At 39.8% G+C, this 21630-nt stretch overlaps 1 protein-coding gene across 1 annotated transcript in view; it reads right to left on the minus strand.

The window, feature by feature from the left end:
• hipk3b (homeodomain interacting protein kinase 3b) overlaps nt 1–21630 on the minus strand; it is a 28984-nt gene that overhangs the window by 953 nt on the left and 6401 nt on the right. The window contains exons 2-16 of the mRNA XM_025055870.1: nt 17063–18383; nt 12153–12276; nt 8502–8621; nt 8273–8359; nt 7093–7277; nt 6841–7000; nt 4424–4547; nt 3777–3898; nt 3508–3632; nt 3027–3194; nt 2539–2871; nt 2306–2452; nt 1752–2011; nt 1264–1315; nt 2–32 (exon numbers count right to left, since the gene is read on the minus strand). Of these exons, the coding sequence (XP_024911638.1) occupies nt 2–32; nt 1264–1315; nt 1752–2011; nt 2306–2452; nt 2539–2871; nt 3027–3194; nt 3508–3632; nt 3777–3898; nt 4424–4547; nt 6841–7000; nt 7093–7277; nt 8273–8359; nt 8502–8621; nt 12153–12276; nt 17063–18381 (3357 nt within the window). The 5' untranslated portion in view covers nt 18382–18383. The remainder of the gene's footprint in view (nt 1; nt 33–1263; nt 1316–1751; nt 2012–2305; nt 2453–2538; nt 2872–3026; nt 3195–3507; nt 3633–3776; nt 3899–4423; nt 4548–6840; nt 7001–7092; nt 7278–8272; nt 8360–8501; nt 8622–12152; nt 12277–17062; nt 18384–21630) is intronic.

Here is a 21630-nt window from a genome sequence, read left to right on the forward strand (position 1 = left end):
TCGTCCTCTGGACTGGCATGATGACTCTATGACTGAAGTTGGACATGGTGCGGGGTTGGAACATGGACAGATGGAGAAGACATGAAGATGATCTGGTGTTTGACTCATCAGACTTATGATTAAAATGCCAACACGACAGAGAATACAACAAATTCTAGAAAAAGCAACATGTGCTCAATGCCAATGATTTCAGCTGCCTTTGTCATCGAGTCTGCACCTTTAAACAAAGTGGCACCTGTCCACTGAATATGATCTGGTAGATTATTAATAGTAAAGTTTGTGGGACACTGGAGAGGCCGGTTTACAGTTGGTGGTCAGGCCACCGACTATAAATACAGCTGGTCGTGCGAGAATAGCAACCTGTGCCCTTTTATGCGAGGCCCAGGATGCAATACTTTTGGATGGAAAGGAAGATGTGTTTCAAACGAAAAGTAACGTGACTCAGGTTTCGTATCCCTCATTTGAAATAAATAAAAAGGTCAGTCAGTAGCAGCAATTTTCAAAAGTTGCTGCAATATAAAGCTTCCATTCACCTTGCACAACAAAAGAAAACATTCAAACATGTTTTCTATTTTCTGCTACAATAAAACATAAATGTTGCGATTATTGAAGCAAAGAGTAGCAGAAGTTTTGATATTAAAAAAAAAAAAAGAAAAGTAAAAGTATGACATAAAGTATTACATTTCCAACTAGTTCCAAGGGTAAAACCAAAACAAAATTGTCTAAAAATAGGATTTGGATCAAAAAATTAATAAATAGCTCAGATTTACAAATTAAAATAAAGCCAAAGATTAAAACATCTTCTCGGAAAAGGAAAAACACTGAAGATGTTTGTCAAAAAGGTACGAATTGGCCAACAGATAATTTAATCATTAGCTAAATGAATGTCTACACGTGAATAACTAATGTATAAATAGCAAAAGGCAGACGAGACGAAACGGCTTAATATAACCATAAGGTAACTGAAGATTAGCTAAAACAAGGTTAGTATAGAAGTAAGCTCAAATGTTTTGCTGATGATTATCTTAAAAATACCTCCCAGATAAAACTTATTTCATGTGAAAAAAACTCAAAAGCTTTTTTTTCTATTCTTATTCACTGTTATGCATGGTGTGATGTAGCTTTATAAATAATTGTGAGTGACCACACTGATAGAGAGATCCTCAGAGTCAGCATGGAGCCAGTTTAAAGAGTGTTGACAGCAAACACATAAGCACTCCAAAGATCAGAGCAGATACATCAGGGCAGGTCAGCCATAATCACCTGTGAGAACCTCTGTAGCCTACTAAGACTGGGTAATCCCAGGCCATGTGACCTGTGGAGCAGACAGCAGCAGTGGTGACTGGATTTTCACTGGGCATGACCTACTCATGCAGGAGAGGATAATACCAACAGTGTGCAATTCAGACACAGCAAGTGAGAAAGTTCCCTTTAAGGCAGACCTGGACACAAAGGGCGGCTGCGGCTGTAGGTTTTTTTCTATCAACCTATCCAGAACACACTGACCGACCAATCAACTGTCTGAAGACTGAGTTGATTAAATAAGTCATGTGTGCTGCTGTTTGGTCAGAACAGAAACCTGCAGCCACAGCTGCCCTTTGTGGACCCAACTGCCCACCCCTGCTTTATGGGAACCTTGGTCTAATGCTGATGGTCACTGTCCCAAATCCAACTCCAAATTCAAATGTCTTCTTCTTTTTTACTTTTATTTAAGCATTTTAAACATGTGTGAGTCACTTGTCAGGTTGTACCTGTGTGCCCAGGGGTTTCTGTGACAGCAGCGTTGTTGTTGTTGTTCTGCACCCTCAGCGGAGGAACCACAACGGTACGAACTGTCGGTTTCCCAGGCTCCGTCTCTGGAGCTACGCATGCGACACGAGGCTCACAGTTCTGGTTGTTGTCAGCGATGTAGCGTTGCTCTATGAAGGGACTGTGGCCGTGACCAGTGGTGTCTGAGGCGGGCGAGCTCTCAACTGTGTCGCAACCACTCTCCTGTTCGTCATCCGACATACTGTTGGGGGGAAGATCAGAACAAGGTGAGGGGTCGAGGGACAGATGCCTTCAAGATAAAAAAAATAGGTGGTATCTAAAAGTTATGGATGAGGGATAAAAAGCTTTTGAGTTGAAAATTAAATTATACATCTCAGAAAACACTTAGATAAGTGGTAGCTAAAAGTTAGCTGAAACATCGGAAAAAGACGGCAAGGGATCATAGAGTAAAATAACACAAAGAATGGGGAAAATACTTTTTAAAGTGCATTAGTATTATTAAGAACATAAACAGATATGGATGCATTAATCCCACCTGTTGGGGTTCTTGCATGGTGAGGTGCTGGACTGGGCTGAGGCTGAAGAGCTGGTACTGAGTGTGCTGTCTGGACTACTGAGTGAGCAGACCCTTTCCATGCTGACAGTGCTTTGACAGGCCTCACAATCGGCACTACCTTTACATCTGCAAACAGTCAAGGTGGGCAAATAAGACCAAGTGGTTGATTGAGCAAAGACTAAACATCATCTGAGAGAACCGAGAGTACTGACTCTTCCATCGAGTGCCTCTGGGTGCTCTCCTCCTCGTCGCTGCTGATACTAATGACACTAACAGTCGGGCTGGTGAGCTCGGAAACCACCATGGCCTGCCGCTGCTCCTGGGAAACTGACAGCACCGCGCAGTCTGGCTTCACCTTGCAGCAGTTCTCCACATCTTCCTCCTCAACCTGTTCTGTTCTTCGCTCCTCTCCAACAGCGTGCTCTCCCTCCGGGCATTTGGCTTTTTCTTCTGCGACTTCCACCACATTCTTTGCCGTGTCAGCCATCTTTGGGGATTGGCATGCTATATTTTGGATGTTTGAGTTTTGGGAGAAGTTGCTGCCTCTGAAAAAGGAAATGTGAACAACTTTTTGATTCTGAACAGTGACTGCAGATCATGTGACATCATTTCCTGTCCACAGCAGATACCCAACTAAAAATGGCTCATTATGGATCAGTCAGTAAAATTGTTTTTTTGTTGCTTAAGTCATGGGTCCTACCTGTTCACACAATGCTTGGATCTCTTGTTGGCAGTCGGCTGTGGCCACACCACATGTGCAATGCCTATATTGATGGGCTGGTGGGTGGACATGGTCATTTGGTTGGTTAAAAACGGCTGAGGGTGTGCTATCATGGAGTTGTAATGGTTGCCATGGGCACGCACTTTCCTGCATTAAAAAAACAGAACATCGCAAATTGAGCCAGAAGGTTTCAGCACATTACAGGGAAAATGACAGTCTAAGTCACCAGCCCCAAAAGACATGTATGAGTCATCTGTCATTAACATTCAGGAGGGCACTCGAGCTGTACGCAGCATCAGAGGAGCACAGTTTTTCCCTGTGGCGCAGCAACAAAGAAATAAAGCACTTGTTGTTGGTTTTAGATTTTTTAACCCATAGAAAATGACAGGAGTTACAAGTCTAGTCAAGTCAAGAAAACTTTGCTGCAACTCTCATGGAAACAGGTCAACAAACCACTTACCCCCAGTCGCCTAATCTTTGTGAGCCTGCCACAGTGTCAGATGCCAACGTGGTTTGTGGAGGAGGCACTGATGTCACCTGCTGCCAAGTGGGCACCAGTATCTGCTGAGCACGGTTGGACCAGGCCTGTCACAGGAGCAGCAGAGAAGAACAATGACTACATTTCCCCTGGGTGGTGATGGTAACAGCAATTACATTCTATTTATATCTTTAGATTTTATTAATATTATTAACATTGTATAAATGACTCCTGTTGGTTTTATTCCTTACTTGTGTGATGACTCCTGGTCTGATCTGTATGGGCTGGATGGGAGGAGCTTGAGTTACCAGGGGCACAGAGGTGTCCATACGAACAGAGTAGCCCGATGGTTTAGTTGTGTTTGCAGGGATTCCTACAGAGAAAAGGTAAACAAAGGTTTGATTATAAATGTCTTCAACCCTGTATTTTCATCACACAGTTAAAAAGGACAGGGCAAAAAAAACTTTTTTAAATAAAAAAAAAATAAAGTAAGAAATTCTATATTGACTTATTTTTAATCAATAGGGAGATCCATCTGGAAAATATTTTCTACTTTCTATTTAATAAAATCTAACAGAATTGTCTAGAGCGACCAGATCTAAAATTCTACATTGTTCCAGTCAAATTAAAGTACTAGCCTTCCGAGTCACATCAATATGGACAAACGTTCTAGGACAGTTACAACCTGTACTTTTCTGGCAGCTGTAAAGATACGGTAAGATAATAGAAGACCCAGGGTTAGTTTATGAATGACACTATACTGGTTAAGGCTCTAAGGGAACTGTAAGTTAAAGGATGTTCAGTCCAAATGTACGTGTGTACATTTTGGGACAGCCATCAACAGCATACAGTACAATACACAAAATAACTGTGAGGTAAAGACACCTGTATACAATACCTTGAATGGAGGTGGGACACAAAATGAGTGCTTGTTGAAATGAATCACTGCATCCAAACTGACCACCTCCTGTTTGCAGTGCTATCCCAGGGTGCATCACTGAGGGGGCAGATGGGGCCAAGCCCTAAAAACAGAACAAAATCATTTCAATTTTACCTTACTTACTCACTCTCCCACTGTGTTCAATTGCAATTGCATCTATATTGGTGGACGGCTAATTTAAAATAGCCACCGCAGCTTTGAAACTTATCTGCGTGGAGTTTTCATCCTCCAATCCTTACAAAACCCCCATCTATGGATGCAGTGAAGCATCTCCACAGCATTATAAACCCACATACGTGAGTCACTTTTCAGATTGTGTTCTCTGAGTGATAAGGCTTTCACTTCCTGCACCAGAACCATTTGTAGTTTTGTATCATCGTGTGTCATCATATACAGCCAGCCTGCAGTGCCTTTCTTCTGGGGCGCAGCCCAGAAGTGGATTTGTAGACAAAAATAAACCAATAAGAAAGTCTGCAGACTCATGTCACATGAGTCGGTCCAGTTTCGACCTCACTGCATTTTTGTCATTCCCAAAATGGCAGGAAAGAGCCTCAGATGCGTATAATACAGTATAATACAATAACATATATTTTCCATTGTGATGACTCTTCAAGTCTGGACTCAATTTAATTTTTTCAAAAATTTTGAACAGTTACATCAAAGAGCCAGCAGATGGCAACAGCCAAGTCAGAGAGACTACAGACAGAGGGATTAGTTATTAAATTTAGAGAGATCACTCATCCAAAAGACACTAGTTTACTCAAGAACGACAAACCACAAACTAGTGGCAATAAAACCAGTTTTTTATTGTTTTTTTTAAACTAGTGGCAATAAAACCAGTTTTTTTATTGTTTTTTTTTAAATCTGCCTAAAAATTAAAACACTGTATAACACTATAACTTTTAGAATACCTTATGACTGGACACCTTTGGAGAACAAACACTACCTGTTCAATGGAAGATTAGGGTCTCTGTGAGATTAATTCATCTTGCCTCACCCAAATGGGGTGTTTATTATGGAAACTGAATCACAGGAAAATGTTCTAAAGCAATGTACAATGAACTCTTTGAGACAGGCCTGGGGCAAAAGCAAAGAACAAGCAGGCATGTGCCTCTGTTTCATCACTCGTGCTCTCCAGCTCTGGCAATAATCACATTTATTGAATAATGGGAACTAGACCTTTATTGTTCTGCTAAGGTTTCAGATTGTGGCCAGGGCACCATATCACAGAGCAGTAAAAACAGAGCAACAATTCAGAGAACAAGACGGGAAAAAAAAATATTGCGTACTAGTCCTGAACCAATTAGATTTACTCCTTCGCTACACTGCTGATTGTGAACACACTTCATCATGTGAATCTCGTGTTGTGATCAGATGTCAGCCATACTGCTATCATATGGACTGATGTGTATATCGTATGCACATGATCGTGCATTTCTTTGGCATAATAAAATCGATTCCTTGAAAAAAAGGGTCACCTCCTGTTCTCAACCCAGCAACAACACTGATATATACACCCGTTGCCATGACCTCAGAATCATGACGTGATTTTGTTGCCATGACAGCAGTGTGAAGACGCAATAAGACGAGTAGTCAGAAAACACAAACACGAGGAAACTGTGTGCTTTTCTATGGAAGGTTTTAAAAGGTTTGTTGATGATTCATGAACATTTCTAACAGTGTAAGAAAAATCTGTTGTTAAACTGTACAGCACCTTGTGACTTTTAGCATGGTTTTTAGTCAACAGATCTACAAGGTTATAACTGACTATTTTGGAATTAAACAATTATCCTTGTGTTGCATTTAGGAAATGTTTTAAAATGTGAACACTACTGCTTTATTTTGCTAATTTTTTGGATTATTATTATCTGATATTATTATCTGTTGGTAACTATTATCACATTTATTTTCTGTTCTTTTGTTCTTCCTTATAATGCTTTCTTTTGCCACTGATTTACTTGGTGGTTGGCTGTAACTCAGTGGCTAATGCAGTTGTCTTACACCTGGGGCCTAAATGGTTCGATTGCCAGACTTTGTAGTTTTTATACCTCCAACAAGAAGGCTAAACTTTTAGTGCTTTGAGAGGCTGTCAAAACTTGAAAGGTGTTATATAAGTACAGAGGCTGTCAAAACTTGAAAGGTGTTATACAAGTACAGATCATCATTTACCATGATCATAATTATTAACAAAGCAGCTAGCATAGTTACAACTACCAGCATGCTGTTATATATGGCTATGCTTTAGTTAAATGTTGTTCAATGTTCATTTGCTAAACTCTTCAATCACATTCCGGTCTTAGTAACTGTCTGTTAAAGTGAAGTAAGACTCTTGCATTATCACAGATAATGAGGCTAACATTTCCTGAATGACTTACTTGAGCATGGACGCCAGTCATCTTGCTAAAGGGATGGTTAACTGAGGAGGCGGTGTTTGCAGTCACAGGTCTGACAAAAGGGCCTTTATTTCTGTTGGCCGCCTCATATGCATTGGGACGAGTCCAGCACACATCCATGATGTGGAAACATGACTTCACACTGTGGGCAGAGGAAAAACACAGACATGATGATGTGATGTGAAAAGAATGACAAGAACTACAGTAAGGAGGATGAATGTAGAGACAACTCACTGGTTACTGTGTGGGAAGTCGAGCAAGTGCTGCATCGTCACAAAGGGGTGGCTGAGAGCATCTGCAGGTGCAATCCTCTCCTCCGCATCAATCAACAGCATCTTCTTCAGCAGGCCCACAAACTCTCTACGGTCTGCCTTCTCGGCCAACAAATCACTACCTTCCAGATTCATTACCATGTTCACCTGAAATTCAGAAATTACTCTGTTAAATATCAGAAACTTCTCCGATACTGTATGTGTATTCTGTATTTGCCAACACAGGTTTATAACGCTCTTACAGAGGCCCTGGTTATCAGTGTGCAGCACACTTCTACCACCGAAATGGACATGTGACAAATGTACTACAGATACCATCTAAAGTAAAATTTAAAAAAAAATCTAGTACTGTAAATATCATAGACATAGATACTGTCATGTCTACCCTGATGAGTTAAGCACATTGGAAGTCAATGCAAATTCCACTTAATATTCCGCAAAAAAAAAAAACACTTAGTAATAATGAATTGAGTGAAGTGTCAAATTTTGCACAGTGATTCCCATCAGTTATTATGTTAGAGCCAATCAGACTTGTTTTGTAAAGCTCTAGCTGAGATTTTATATGTAGGTCTGGGACTATTTTTCCCCAAAAGTGCTTGGTTTGCAATTACAAAGTAAAGTTTGATGACGCTGAAGCTTTTCTAACTTTCTGTGGTGTCTGAAATTTGACCAAGAAATACGAAAAAAAAAAAACTCTGGGGCAAGATGAAAGCAGGTTTCTAGGAAGTTACACTTCAAAAAAACCCTGTAATAGTAGAGCGAATGAGTTGTCGGTGAATTATAGGAGCAAAACATTAAAGTGGAAAGCTATGTGAAACCTTTTAAAGGCTCATTCGTACGGAAAATCCAGGAAATTCACTTGAATAAAAAAAGTACAGGGCTGAATCAGTTTGGTGGTGACTTGGGGAATTTCCACTCGTGGTCTGATTCCACCCCACACCAGTGAAACCAGAAACCGTTTTCTCATTTTCAGTTAGCATTTTACCAAAGGTGAAATGCATTTACAGCCACAGATTTTCTTCCCAGTAATTACAGGTCTGTTCTAACAGACTTCCCCCGCTAAAGACCTACTGACCTACATCCTGTTTGACTGAACTTCCTGTAAAATTATTAAGATTGTGGTGCAGGCTGCTGAAACATACGTGCGCTATGTCATCCAAGCAGCTGAAGATGTACTTCCTGGCTTCCTTTGACTTCATTCCTGTTTCCGTCTCATGCTCCTCTGTGGACTGAAGAAAAAAAAAAAAAAAAAAGAAGTCCGATAACAAGCCAAGATATTAAAACAATTAATAGATCCCATGTGATGTAATTTAATTTTAATTACTGTCTACATGACCTAGTTTATTTAGAACAAACAAGAACAAAGCTCACCTTGAGTCTCCATGATGCATAGGGAGAATCTGCCTCCCTGCAAAAAAAACGTGCCGTCTTTGTCCCCGTGTTCAGTAAATGTTCTCCTGGCGAGCCTTGCGTCTGAGAAATATAGCGAATCTGTGCAAACAAAAGAGAAAAAAAAAAGAAAATTTGCCTTAAGATAAAAGAATTGTATTATATATGTATTATATATCTTATCATGTAGTTGAGTTTGCAAAATGCGCACAAACAACATTGTGAATTGAGAAAACAATTTAAAAATGAGTCTACGGGATTTCCAAATTTGGGTCCAAGTACTTGCTGCAGGAATCAAGGTCTGCTCACGAGATTTAAGACCATAAGATGTGACTAATTTTTTTTTCTGTCCATGCTTATTAAATGAAAGCCACGGGATAAGGTAGTCATCAAGTATAAATATTAATTTCATTAAAAGGTTGTTGTTGTTTTTTTACCATTTCTCATTTGACCAATACCAGCAGACTGCTTTCACACATGCTTCTCTGAGGTAACATCTCCTATCTAGGTTTCTGGGACCCTATGTGTTACCAAGCAAGGACGGTCATAAAGGTGTGCACAGTGGTAGGGACTGGAGGCACCTTAAACATGTCACCTTACTGACAAACAGCGAGACTGAAGACCTTGCACGGAGAACTGCCCGTGTTTACGACTCCCACAAAGTGTCAGGGTCTTTTGGTATTACATCTGATAACAATGTTCCAATGCTCTCAATGCCAAAATGTTTCCTTGGTAATGATGCTTGTCAGTCTGATGCTGTATGGCAAGAATGTCACACACAGGTTTATGAGAGAGAGCAGCGAGAAGTCTCACTGACGTCAATCACACGTAGGTGTAAAGGACATTGAACGCAAAAGATCCAGGGCTGGTAAGAAGCAAAAGATCTTTAGAGTTAAAAAGCAACTCCTTGACATATTCATAAGAATTTAATAGCCATTCTTTACTATTCTATAGCAACTCAAAGCAAAAACAAATGAAATGACAAACAAGACTGGTTTGTGGGTGGGGAAATTGTTGTTATGGGAAAACCCTTATTTTTCCTGAGAATGCGTGTCTCTGCAGAGATCTGGCAGATTGTTAAAATCACTTATGCAAAGCCACCACTGCACAAAACAACCATTTAGCGAGTTTGGGCCTGCACAGGAGGAAATTGAAGACAAAGATATTTGTATTTTATAGTCAACCAGGTCTAGATGTACACAAACTTAGACGCAATGATACATTTGTCTGTGGGAACTTGTTAACAAATGAAACCCGGAACACTGAGAACAGAATAACTCAACTCCCTCCTGCTAATACTCTAATGCCCAGGTAGGTAGCTGTAGCACGTCTATGGTGAAACCAAGAATAGTTTCACTTTTTGAATATCCACACAACAGATGCAGTGTAGGAGAGAGAACTAAACAAGACGAAAATATGCAGAACTGGGGATACCGTTGTAACTGATGCTCTGTCAGAATACTAAAACAGCAAAGAGGTGAGCAATCCTCAGCTGTACTAGTTAAGTACAGGGATGAAGTGACTCGGGGATGAGGTAATGCAAAGGCAGAGCAAGAGCCGGAGTTATAAATACAATATGCTGTGTGGGATGGAACAAGACCCCATGCAGAAAGATAAGAAGAAAAGGGAGAAGATGGGTTCTCAGTCAGCACCAACCAGATCACGCTCTGGCCGTTGGATGACACCTTAAATTAGTGGTTCGACATTAGTAATCTGCCACTGTCATAAACATGGGTTGTTCAACCACAGGGCTGTGTTTGACTGTGAGTGAAGATGGACAGACATAATCACTTTTATGCCTGTCCCTTCATCAGGGGCTGCCACAGACTTAGATACATAGTAGACACATTTGGATATTTTTGAACTGAATTCTCTTCCTGATAGAACCAAACCTGGGATTTGGAGACAAGTCAGAAAACTTTCAAACCATATTAAAAATAAATTTGAAAATTTGCAAATGCTGGTATTCATTCATTATGATATTCACAGAAGGTACTAAAGAACTAGGCTGAAAGCTGTGACATTTGAGGCAGTGATTTCCAGCACACACTGAGTTGCATTACAATACAAAACTAGGAAGAAATACATCCAAATATATGTGAGCCAGACCTGGTCCATCCACATGCTTAGTGCTTGTCAATTTTTGGCAATGTGTAATGAGTTTTTTTCTGAATTATTAAGCCATTCAGATTTCTGAAAAACAAATGATAAAAGAGCCCCCTCTGACCAATAGCCTTGGGTAAACACATTAGTTTATTATCTGTGAAGCAGATTATCCAAGGCGATGTGACAATCTCTGAAGTTAACAAGCAAAATCGCTACCTTAAGGTCTTAATACATTACGGGAGCTTGCCTCCTTTGTCATTGTTTACATGGTGCATTTATGGTGAAACTCTATCACTTCTGCACTTCTGAACCCTAACACTTTCATTGGACATGGACAGAAGAGGCTCCCCCAGATATCTTTACAGCTCCACTGGGACGTGCTGACTGCCACAAAAACAAATCCATCATATTTGACCGGTGCCGTGGAGCTCAAGTCAAATCACTTTCAGAAGTGTTGACTTATCTCTGATGTCTCAGCATTGAGAATGAAAAATGACGCCAGTTCATAAAAATACCTTGAGCGCAGCTGTGTGGGTTCTCAATAGTAGGCTACTGCAAAGCCCAGTGTTTGGTCTAACTATGGTTCCTCTGGTAGATTTTTGTAAAGTAGATATATTATCACATTAAACATACAGACTTTCGCTTCTGTTGAAGTGCTTTGTACAAGTCATCACTGATCCATCATGAATTATGGATCTCTACTTTGTTGATCTCTTTGGAATTTCTTAAAACAAACCCCTGTTAAAAGTTGACTTTTGACTTTTTTTGAGAACTGTAACTATGACCAATAGTCAATAGAGTTTTGTATACATTCAATCAACCTCTTAATGTAATCAGAATCGTGTAATTCCATCCTGAACCTTCAACATTTTCTTGGTGGGCAGTATTTCAAACTGGACATGCTGTTATACCGTTGTCCTGGAGTGTTTGACTGTCTCGCCTGAATTTCACTATCGTTTCTTCATTTTATTTTTTCAAACCTTTGAAAGCCTGCATTTTTAGCAGACTATTTGCAACATTTCCATTTGGGAATCGTTGACCAAAGTTTCCACAAATTACAATTCCTGCATCTTGTCTGACTCACTAACCTCAAAGAGGGACAATATTAGAAAGTTGGATTGCCTGGATTGAACTCCAAAACTAACACAATGAACCCTCATCTCAGTGTATTGCTACAACTACAAAAAGAAAAAAATGGGAAGGACGAAAAAATAGAATGGGGGGAAAAGGGTGGAAAGTAACTCAGCGTGTCTAAGGCTGCCTTGGCATTCCTAAGGCCTGCACAAAGCAGGTTATGGGGGATGAGGTGATGGGATGTAAGCAGGAACACAGGGCAAATAAATCTCATATAACTAAGAGAGTAAAAACCATGTGTAAAAATGTGTCAGAAAAAATTAAGAGATGATAAAGAGGAGAAACTGAGTGGTGGATGGGAAAGTTACACTAAACCAAACAGAGATGGTGTGTAGAAGGATATGCCTCCCAAAAAAAGGCAGCTCTAAGGTAAGAGTTGGGAAGGTTGTTTACCTGGTCATACTCCAGAGCCCCGGGGTAAAGAGGCCAGCCAAGAAAGAGTTCAGCTATCACACAGCCTAGGGACCACATGTCTATGGCTTCACAAAATGGCAATCCCAAAATAATCTCTGGAGCCCTGCAGGACAAACACACACAAGGTAAAATTTTAGAGTATATTTAAGACAAACAACATTCAAAATAAAGGCATGAATGTTTCTGGCTTTTTTCCCCCCATTTCTTTATTAAACATCCCAGTTTTGACAAGCTGTGGCATAAACGTTAGTTCTAAGGTTTCACCATATTGTTATTTCCATCATTTGGATTAGTCACAAATAAAAACATGTGAAACACATACATCAACCAACAGACAAAAAAAAAATCAGCTACCCTGTGATTAACCGTTTGACAGTCCTAAGACAAACCAGTTAAGACACGTCTCAGGCAACGTCTCCAAAATCTTTGACTGGTTTTATTATTGTATCTCTAGCTAGTGTTGAAAAGTGTTACAACTTTGAAATAAGAGCAGACATTTTTTAACCTAAATTGACTGATAATCTGTCTGGATTATCACTGCTGTGCCAAAGGTTCAGATCTTGCACCACTTTAATCTTATTTCATAATACTAGAATAGCACATAAAAGATATTGGATTTCAGTCCTTAATGAGACCAAAAAGCAGGTTATGAGCTAGTGTTAAATAAATATAAGTCCACAAAGATGGAATTTTCAGATAAAATCAAGGTAACAATATATGAGTTAGCCAGAAGTCAAAATTTCAACTCAAAAAGTTGGGTCAATCCAAACAAAGCTAACACAAAACTTCTAAATGGTTGCTATTCTGTTTTTATTGTTGACAGGTCTCATATTTCTAAACTGACAAGCAAAAACCTGTTAGACAATCTTTTATTTTTCACATTAATAATATGATTAGACGATCTATAAGTAGCCAACGGACTCAGAGTCTAAGCCTCAAAGTAGGTCATATAACTACAAAGGCATCTCTACAGGAAATACTTGACATAGAACGGTCCATCAAACATTTACTCTGTGACACCATATGGTCCAGAAGAAACATACAGATGGCAACAGCCAGGCCAAGACCTACCAAAATAAGTTTCAGATGGTTTGATCTCATGTTAAAAACAAATGCATACAACAGCTGATGCATAGGCCAATATAGCATAGAAGGATGGCAGAGGCTACTTATGTTAAACACTTTAGCCTACTATTTATATAGAATAGGTTTCAATCCGTCCCACATCAACACAGCTCTAAATTCATCATGTTACCAGTCCAATGGAGAGATACGATGACAGCCATCCTATGGATAGACCTATGCAATGACATACTTCATGCTTAGAGGCCTGCTAAAGTTACAGTAGTGTTGCAACATGTAATATTACACACTAGCATGAAGACAGACAAACATAAAGCACCAATCTCTTGCCACTGGTCTAAGAGGGGGATGGTTGCCATAGTTGCAAAGCTCTGTCCTCGTCAACGTACCTTAAGCTTCTTCGTCCTTCTGTGAAACCAAATCTATTTTCCATTCTTAGGATATGACGTATGAGGTGAGGGACTGACAAATGCTAGACGGCTGACATGCGACACATGCAAGACCTCCACAGCAAGCAGACAGTCGTAACAAAAGGAAGAGGATGACTTTAACTTTGTCACATGCATGTGTACTCTTTAATTAAACCTAATACTTCAAATGTATCATACAGTACACTGGTCCATCTACTATGGCAATTTGATATAAGCACATTTAAGAATTAAAAAATTACTGATAGCACAATATTAAGAAATGTTAATAAAAGTAAATCAAATGTTTCCATCAATGGTGGACAGGGTACTTTCCCTTAGTATCACTTAGCATATTCAGATTCAAGACTTTGAATAAAATTTGTAAAAAAGAGCCATACATTAGCTGTTAAGGTCAAGATAAATGTCTGGGAATATAAAACACAATCATCCATGCACAATCAAACTTTGGTAATAATGTTCATTAATGAGAATGGATTATTATGGATTTGGCTGCAGTGACTGCAGGCTTGTCTTTATTAACACATCAGTGACAAATATAACTCACTCAAACTGGAGCTGCAATACTTTGTGGAAAGGCAATGACTAACAAAGGAAAATTCAATTCTTTGTTGCTTTGCTTAACATTGCAAGTGGAATATGACAGAGGTTGAAATTTTGAAAGGCAAAATTTGAGGTTTTACAAACCTTGTTAGAATTTGGCTAAAAAAGCAGAATTACATTTAGTCCCCATCATTGTTGTAGCGTTGCTATAGTAATGCTTGTGCATATAAAGGCCACACATGCTGTTACTCCACATTGCACTCTGAACAGATACAATATCTTTATCCTACTGATAAAAGAGGTTGACATTCTCAGGTGTTGATAAGATAAATATGTTTTTGTTAAATTTAGTGTCCCTTTTATATACTAATATAGGTCACACAAGTTTTTTTTCTAATTTACATTCTATTTTTATCTCACCTAAAAAGAAGTAACAGTGCCGGTATTAAAACAGCAAGAGGAAGTTGAAAAAAGGCTCAGAAACATTAGGAAAAAAAATCTTTGTTACAGTCTTTATTGCTCTGTCTCTGAACCATGTTTGCCTAAATAATTCCCTGAACCCCTCCTATCTAATCTACCAGGAAAGAAAATAACACTAGCTCAAAGCTTTTACTTTTACTGCTCCAAAACACACCTGTTCTTATTAATAGTCAATGTACGCATCACATTACTAGTCACCGCCAATGACACAGCAGTGGTGCAGGTTCAGTGCACAACCCACCCTTCAGGCAGAAACTTCTATTTCCTTCTTTGTTTAAGCTCCAACATCTAAATAGTGATTTCAGTTTTAGGTTATTGTGTGATTCGCAGAATCATTCGTACAATCATCACGGTTTCTGGCAGATTCATTGTTGCATGGTTAACGTACAACAAATGCTCATAGTTTCCTAGGTCTTTTGTTTAAAAAAAAAGAAGGCTACAAAGGTCTCTCATTTAGCTTTTAGTAGTCGAAGGCTACAAAGGTCTCTCATTTAGCTGCTACTGGTAAATACACCCACACTGGACTACACCGCAGTTGTTTTGAGCTCAGTCATCACGGCTGACAACACGGTGACTGAATACAGCCCAACTGTACACCTCTTCCAGGAAACATAATTCCACACATTCACAGAGCATCGTGCATTATTCAGTGCAACACAAAGGTAGCACTTGCACTCGGACTTGTCTGGACCTCAGGATAAAGATAAAGATAGCAAGCAGTACACACTTTTTGGAGATATAAACCACTCAGTCCAGTGTTGCTACTCACTGTGGCTTTTAAACTTGGGAACTTCAGTCCGCAACAAGCAGAAATAGGAACGATATGCTGGGCGAAAGTTAGTTCTACTTAAAAATGAGCACACAAAAACAACTTATGTTTATAATGCTTGTTCAATAACTACAACACTGAGGTTCTTATCTACAAATTTTAGGTCCAATGTTTGATTATTAAAATTAGAGGATTTGGACTGTGGCACTTTGGCTCAGAGGTAATGTCTCTGTCATTGGTGTGGAACCCCAGGGTTCTCCTCCCGGGCAAGTTTGAATCCCAGTTAGGTACCTTCCAGTGGACTCACCACCCGCAGGAAGGCTTAGGGGGGTTGGTACGGTGCAATGTGATTTGGGTGGCAACTGCTGCCCCCGCGACCCGGTAACGGATAAGCGGATGAAAATGGATGGATTTGAACTTGGATTATATGGATAATGTCTTTTAAATCTAACATTGGGAACAGCATAGTTGTAAAATGTTTACACAATTTTACCAAAGCATCTATGATTGTAAAACCCTCGATAATGACTGTGGTTCCTGTTCTGATTTCCCACTTGGATATCACCATCTGCCGGACACAAAAGGATGGTTCACCGTCTATCCTACTTTGCTTCCTTAAAGGATCAAACTTTACAAAACTCACAACTTGTCATCAAAACTGCAACCTTTTCAGAAATCCACTCTACATTTAGTTGGATTTAACCTATTTCATCCAAACCTCTACTTGCGGGGAATCACTTATCAAAGTGACTGAGCCCTCTAGGTTTTTGGGTCTGTAGCTGAATTGCATTGGTTAGTTTATGCATCCTCAATATACACATCAAATACATGCAACCCCCATATGAAATGAAAACAGCTGACATGAGAGCTGGTTGACCTTGACTGAGTGTTAGCACTCTAGTATTTCATTCTGCCTGTCTATTTGCTTCACCATCTATAGAAGTCAGAGAAATCTGGCCAGTCTCCCTGTAGCTATTTTAAGTAACTGTTCACCGTCAGCCTAAGCAACGCCATCCAAACACTGACAACACAGAAGGGGACAGAAAGTTTTTCTAGTATGTTTACAGTCAATAATAATATATAAATTATAATCTGTGGTTAGCTTCGGCTGAGAGGGTTTAAGAAAAGGGAAAAAATGTCCTTCGGACCAAAAAAGTTGTTACGTCATTAAAACAGATTGTCACAGCAAAGAAACTGCACAGAGTGAGTACAAAGCAGTTGGTCATCAAGGGGCAAATATATAGCCCTTGAACACCAGCTGTTTCCATTTTTTTTTCTTTTTTTTTAAACCCTTTTGGCAGATTTCATTTCACATTAGACACAAGAGGAAACCACCACTACTTATCAGATGTATCTCTTCCTCTGTGAGATACGGTGAATTTCTGAAAGGCCTTCTGATGCAGTTACATTGTATATGTTTAAACATTCAGTCAAGTTATATTTGACATGTTATTCACCACAACGATAACTGTAAAACAGAGACATACATTGAGCTACTAAATTCAAAGTAGATCAGTTTTAAATGCACTGAACGTAAAATGGCCCTGATAAAAAATAAACAGACATTATTCTTCTTTAGTACTTACCTATAGTACCGAGACTGGAGGTAAGTGGAGCACACTGCTTTGGACACGTGGCTGGCAGATCCAAAATCTATCACCTTCACCCTGTAGGGTTGCCTCACTGGGTCCACCAGCATTATGTTCTCCGGTTTGAGGTCTGCATGTATGAGACCCATGCTCTTCAGTTTTTTAAGAGCTGTAGCCACCTGCTGCAACACAGGTCTGATCACTTTCAGGGACAAAGGGCTGAACTTATTCTGTTTCAGGAAATCATACAAGTTCTGCTCGAGCATCTCGAAAACCAAGCAGGTGTGACTGCGGTGCTGGAAGCATTCAAAGGCTCGCACCAGGTTGTGCTCATCTGCATTCTCCCCACTCAGACGAGCAAGGATGCCGACTTCTATTTGACCCTGTCGTGCATATGAAGGATGGTTTTTCAGGATCTTCACAGCCACAACCTCCCCTGTGCCCCTTTTCCAGCATTTTACAACCTGGCCAAATGTGCCGCGTCCCAAAAAATCCAACACTTCATAAGTATTCTTTATGGAACACAGGACTTCATGCTGTACAACCTGATAGTCCCCATCCCCTCCTCCTGCTGCACCTACACCCCCAGGGCCTGCACCTTGTTTTGAGGGAACCCCTCCAGCCCCCACAGCAGCGGGCGCAGTCACTGCTGCGTTTCCCACATTCGTAGTTTGCAACATGGCAGGTAACATTGTCAGTTCCTCCACAATCTGCATGGTGCTCCCTCGATTATCCAGTTCCTCACTTTTACGTTTCAGCCCACATCGCAGAGAGCTGTCAGCTGAGTTCAAAGCTCCACCGTTCTCTTCTCTGTCGCTCTCCTCTTCCCCAACTTCCGGACCTCCTCCACTGCAGCCCTCTCCCCTTCCCCCTCCTCCTGCCCCTGATGCTCCACTGCTGCCCCCTCTTGCTGCGTCTGTCGGCCGCGGCTCCTCCTTGACCTGCAAGTGGAAACCACCTGTGGCCAGTCGGTGCTCGACCGCAACTGGGCCTGGGCCCGCTCCTCCTCCTCCTCTGCCTCTTCCTCTTTTACTGGGCTGCTGTCTTTGAACGCCACGTACAACCACCGTCTGCACAGGGAACTCTCGCCCTCCACGTACTTTTACACCCACTGCAAAGTCTTGGTTCACAAACGAGTGGGTTTGTTTCGTTGGGTGCACAATGCCAAGGGTTCTGCTGTTCAGATAAGTCTGCGGGTATGCCCTCTCATGGTACACACAGCTGCTGGGCTCAACTTTAAGTTTCTTCACACTGCAAAAGGCACTTGTCTGGGTATGATAAATGTGTGGTGGGTAGACCAAGACTTGTGAGGCCATACCTGTAGATAAAACAGAAAAGAAAACAATTAGTTTTACTGAACAAGAATCTGGCAATACCATACGTATCACGATACGGGGGCAACTATGTGATATATTGTAATATACTGCGATAATATAAGCATGAGGATGTATTGAGGGTTTTTTGAGCAATTTGATTGTAGGAAAACTGTCAGCATAGTCAAAGTTACTAACATTGGAGTCGACGTTTGTAAAAATCGGTGTATCAACATTTTCTTACACACCTATTGTGTAATCACAAATACACATGGACATACATTTGCCCTCCACTGGCTCTTTGTGGAGTCTCGCTTGACGGACAGTGATATGGAACAAAATAAATCATGTCATATTGCTTACAAGCTCTAAACAAGTCCTAAACAAGTCATTGGAACAAGATTTAGCATCACTGAAGACACATGGTCTGAGCTGTAGTACTATGTGTGTGCAGCTTAGAGGTCACTTCATCTCATTTGGATAATAGAATATTATCCAAATGAGTTTCTTTGAGGCGCATCCTTTGCTTGAACATTCTAATAACAATAACAAATTCACTGATTACAATTACACTTACTGTAATTGTTCTTCAAAATCATATTAATATAGAAAAAACCTTAATGTTGTATATTTAATAATTACTCAATCAATTCTGTTAACCAATGACACAGGCTCAGTCAACAACATTGGGTCCTAACCTTAATTTCCTACATTAAATTGTATTTAAACTTTTTTTTGTTAAACGTAAAAATAAAATGAACTCTGTGTATGAATTAAGGCAACAACAAAAAAACAGTCACTGTTTGACATCAAGTGTCAGATGTCACCAGTGGGCTTTGTTGGGTAAGTCACTGCTTCTGTGGAGATTCTTAAAATAAACATTCCTGAGGGAAAATACACCTATTTAGTGATAACACTAGTGATGGTGGTCTGCCTCTCTATTCTATTCTCAGCACTGAGATAATGTCAAACACCCATTCTCCTCCTCCTCCTGCTCTTCCTACATTGTTACTGTGCAGTTGACGCAGACTTCAACTGTTAATAAGTTTATTTAACTCTCCATTATGTTAATATATCACCTGCTGATTTGTTTTAAAAACAACAATAAGATATGCATTGGAGAGAATAACATTTTATGTCAAACTTCAAATCGATCAAACTGTGCTGCCCTTAAATCAAGTCCTACAGGTGGACATGTGTGGACAAGTCTTTATTTCAAGAGTAAAAAAAATTAGATTAAGAATGAAATGAAAGTCTATCGGGCAGAATTGTATATAATTAAATATCAGCTGGTTAATGATTGTGGACCTTAAAAAAATAATAACCTTTGTCCTGCAAACTAGACAGGTCTGATTAAGTACAGTTAACTTGGGCTACCAAACTTCTTAGTACGCTTGTTTTGAGCTATGACTCTTTGAACTTTGTAACATGATTTTAATCCAAATGCAGCTGACAAAAGGTTAGAGTTTCTATTAACTTTATGATTGTTTACTGGCTCTTTGTGTCCACTTGTGGTCAAGTCCTAAATTAAGCTCTTAAATACCAGTGACCTCTGTCGCACACTTTTTGTTGTTTGTTTCATCTATGGCCTAGTCACTTCATGCTGAATATTGTCACAATTATTTAAAATGTTTGCTTCTCACACATGAATGCCAAGAAACCTGTTATCAAAAATGTGCTTTCACCGAAAGCCGATAACTGATTCATCGGTCACCACTGAGAGGAAATACAAGAGCTGCCCTGGTTTTTCAGGATAACAGAACAAGTAAACATCCAAAAACAAAGGGTAAGAATGACTAACAATCTCAGAAGTTATGGCGTCCTGACTTTGACATCTGGCTGCCTCGTGTGACCAGAGGTCTCTAACTAGCTGCGGCTGGGTTACAACCAGCTCACAAATAGATTCCATGCAGTCTAAAGCCAAGTTTTACTGGAATTTGCTACCTTCTTGCAAAATACACAGAGCAGGAAGCAGTCCGTGCCCCCAGATCAGCTAACTTAACAAATCATGGCCAAGAAAAAGCCAGTGATGCATTCACCATCCTAGGAAAGGGTTAAATTCTGTAATCCGGGAAGTTTAGGTTAAACTGTTAGTGAATATCAGTTTATCCTGTAAAAACAATCCAAACGTAAACAAAAGTACAAAAGTAAACATAATGGAATTCAGATATATACAACTCGGACTGCTACAACTTCATTAAATAATACAATAATTTGAAAACATTTGAACTATAAGTAACTACTCTTCACTGGAATACAATTATGAGTAAATTAATATCAGGGTTTTTTTTATAAGGTAGCTGCATACTGCTGTTTCTAAGCCAAAGAATGGCTGCCGCTGCTATTATTATTATTATCTGGAGTCAAATCTTCCCTCGGTCAGACGTGAGGCTCCTCCTGTGGTGTAGCATTACATCCTTCAAAGCTGCAGAACCTTTTCAGAAACCCTGAGCTACTAAGTAATTGCCACGCAGTTGAACTTTTGACCTGTGGCTACCCATTCCTAAACTGAGGAGAAAATAAACGCCACGCACCTGTCAACCGTGAGCAAATGGTTACGGAGTGACCCACAGACCAGTAAAAGACTGGTGGTAGGTGTCTGGACAAACAGTTGGTGACATCTACATCACTTACTCTCAACTTAGCCTGTTAGCAACTAAGACAAGTTACAAAAGTCAATGATTCTACAAGAAACTATAAAGATGTTTTTGGTTAAACTTTAACTCTAGAACATGTGAGTTACAAAGGTCAACTATCTACAAACCAATCTAACCAATGTACTATGACAGTGGTTTTTCAACACGTGTTTCATCATCACACTTTGTAAGTGTTTATTAACATTAAGATTAAAGACAATTTGATGTTAATGACAATATTTTGGTCATTGTTTTCATCATACATTAAAAATATTTTCAACATGAATGGCAATCTGGTTTGTTTGTGTTTAAACATGTGTGTGAGGGACACACATGAGGACTGTGTAATGTATATGCTGGGTGAGTGTGCGTGAAGGGAGGAGGGGAACGTTGGTCTTTTGCTTCCTGGTGGATGACCAAGGTTCACCTGAAATATCTAGTAATTTTTTTTATAAATTACTGATAATAAATATTTTGTCAACTAATTGTTATTCTTTTTAAAATAAAATCTTAAACAACTGCATTCTGTGTGTCATGAATATATATATATATCAAGTTCAAATAAAATGCAGCACATAAAAATATCTGAGCTTGCACATCTTTGAGACGACTGAGA

This window comes from Cynoglossus semilaevis, chromosome 5 (assembly GCF_000523025.1).
Source record: "Cynoglossus semilaevis isolate Cse_v1.0 chromosome 5, Cse_v1.0, whole genome shotgun sequence".
Taxonomy (NCBI): Eukaryota; Metazoa; Chordata; class Actinopteri; order Pleuronectiformes; family Cynoglossidae; genus Cynoglossus; species Cynoglossus semilaevis.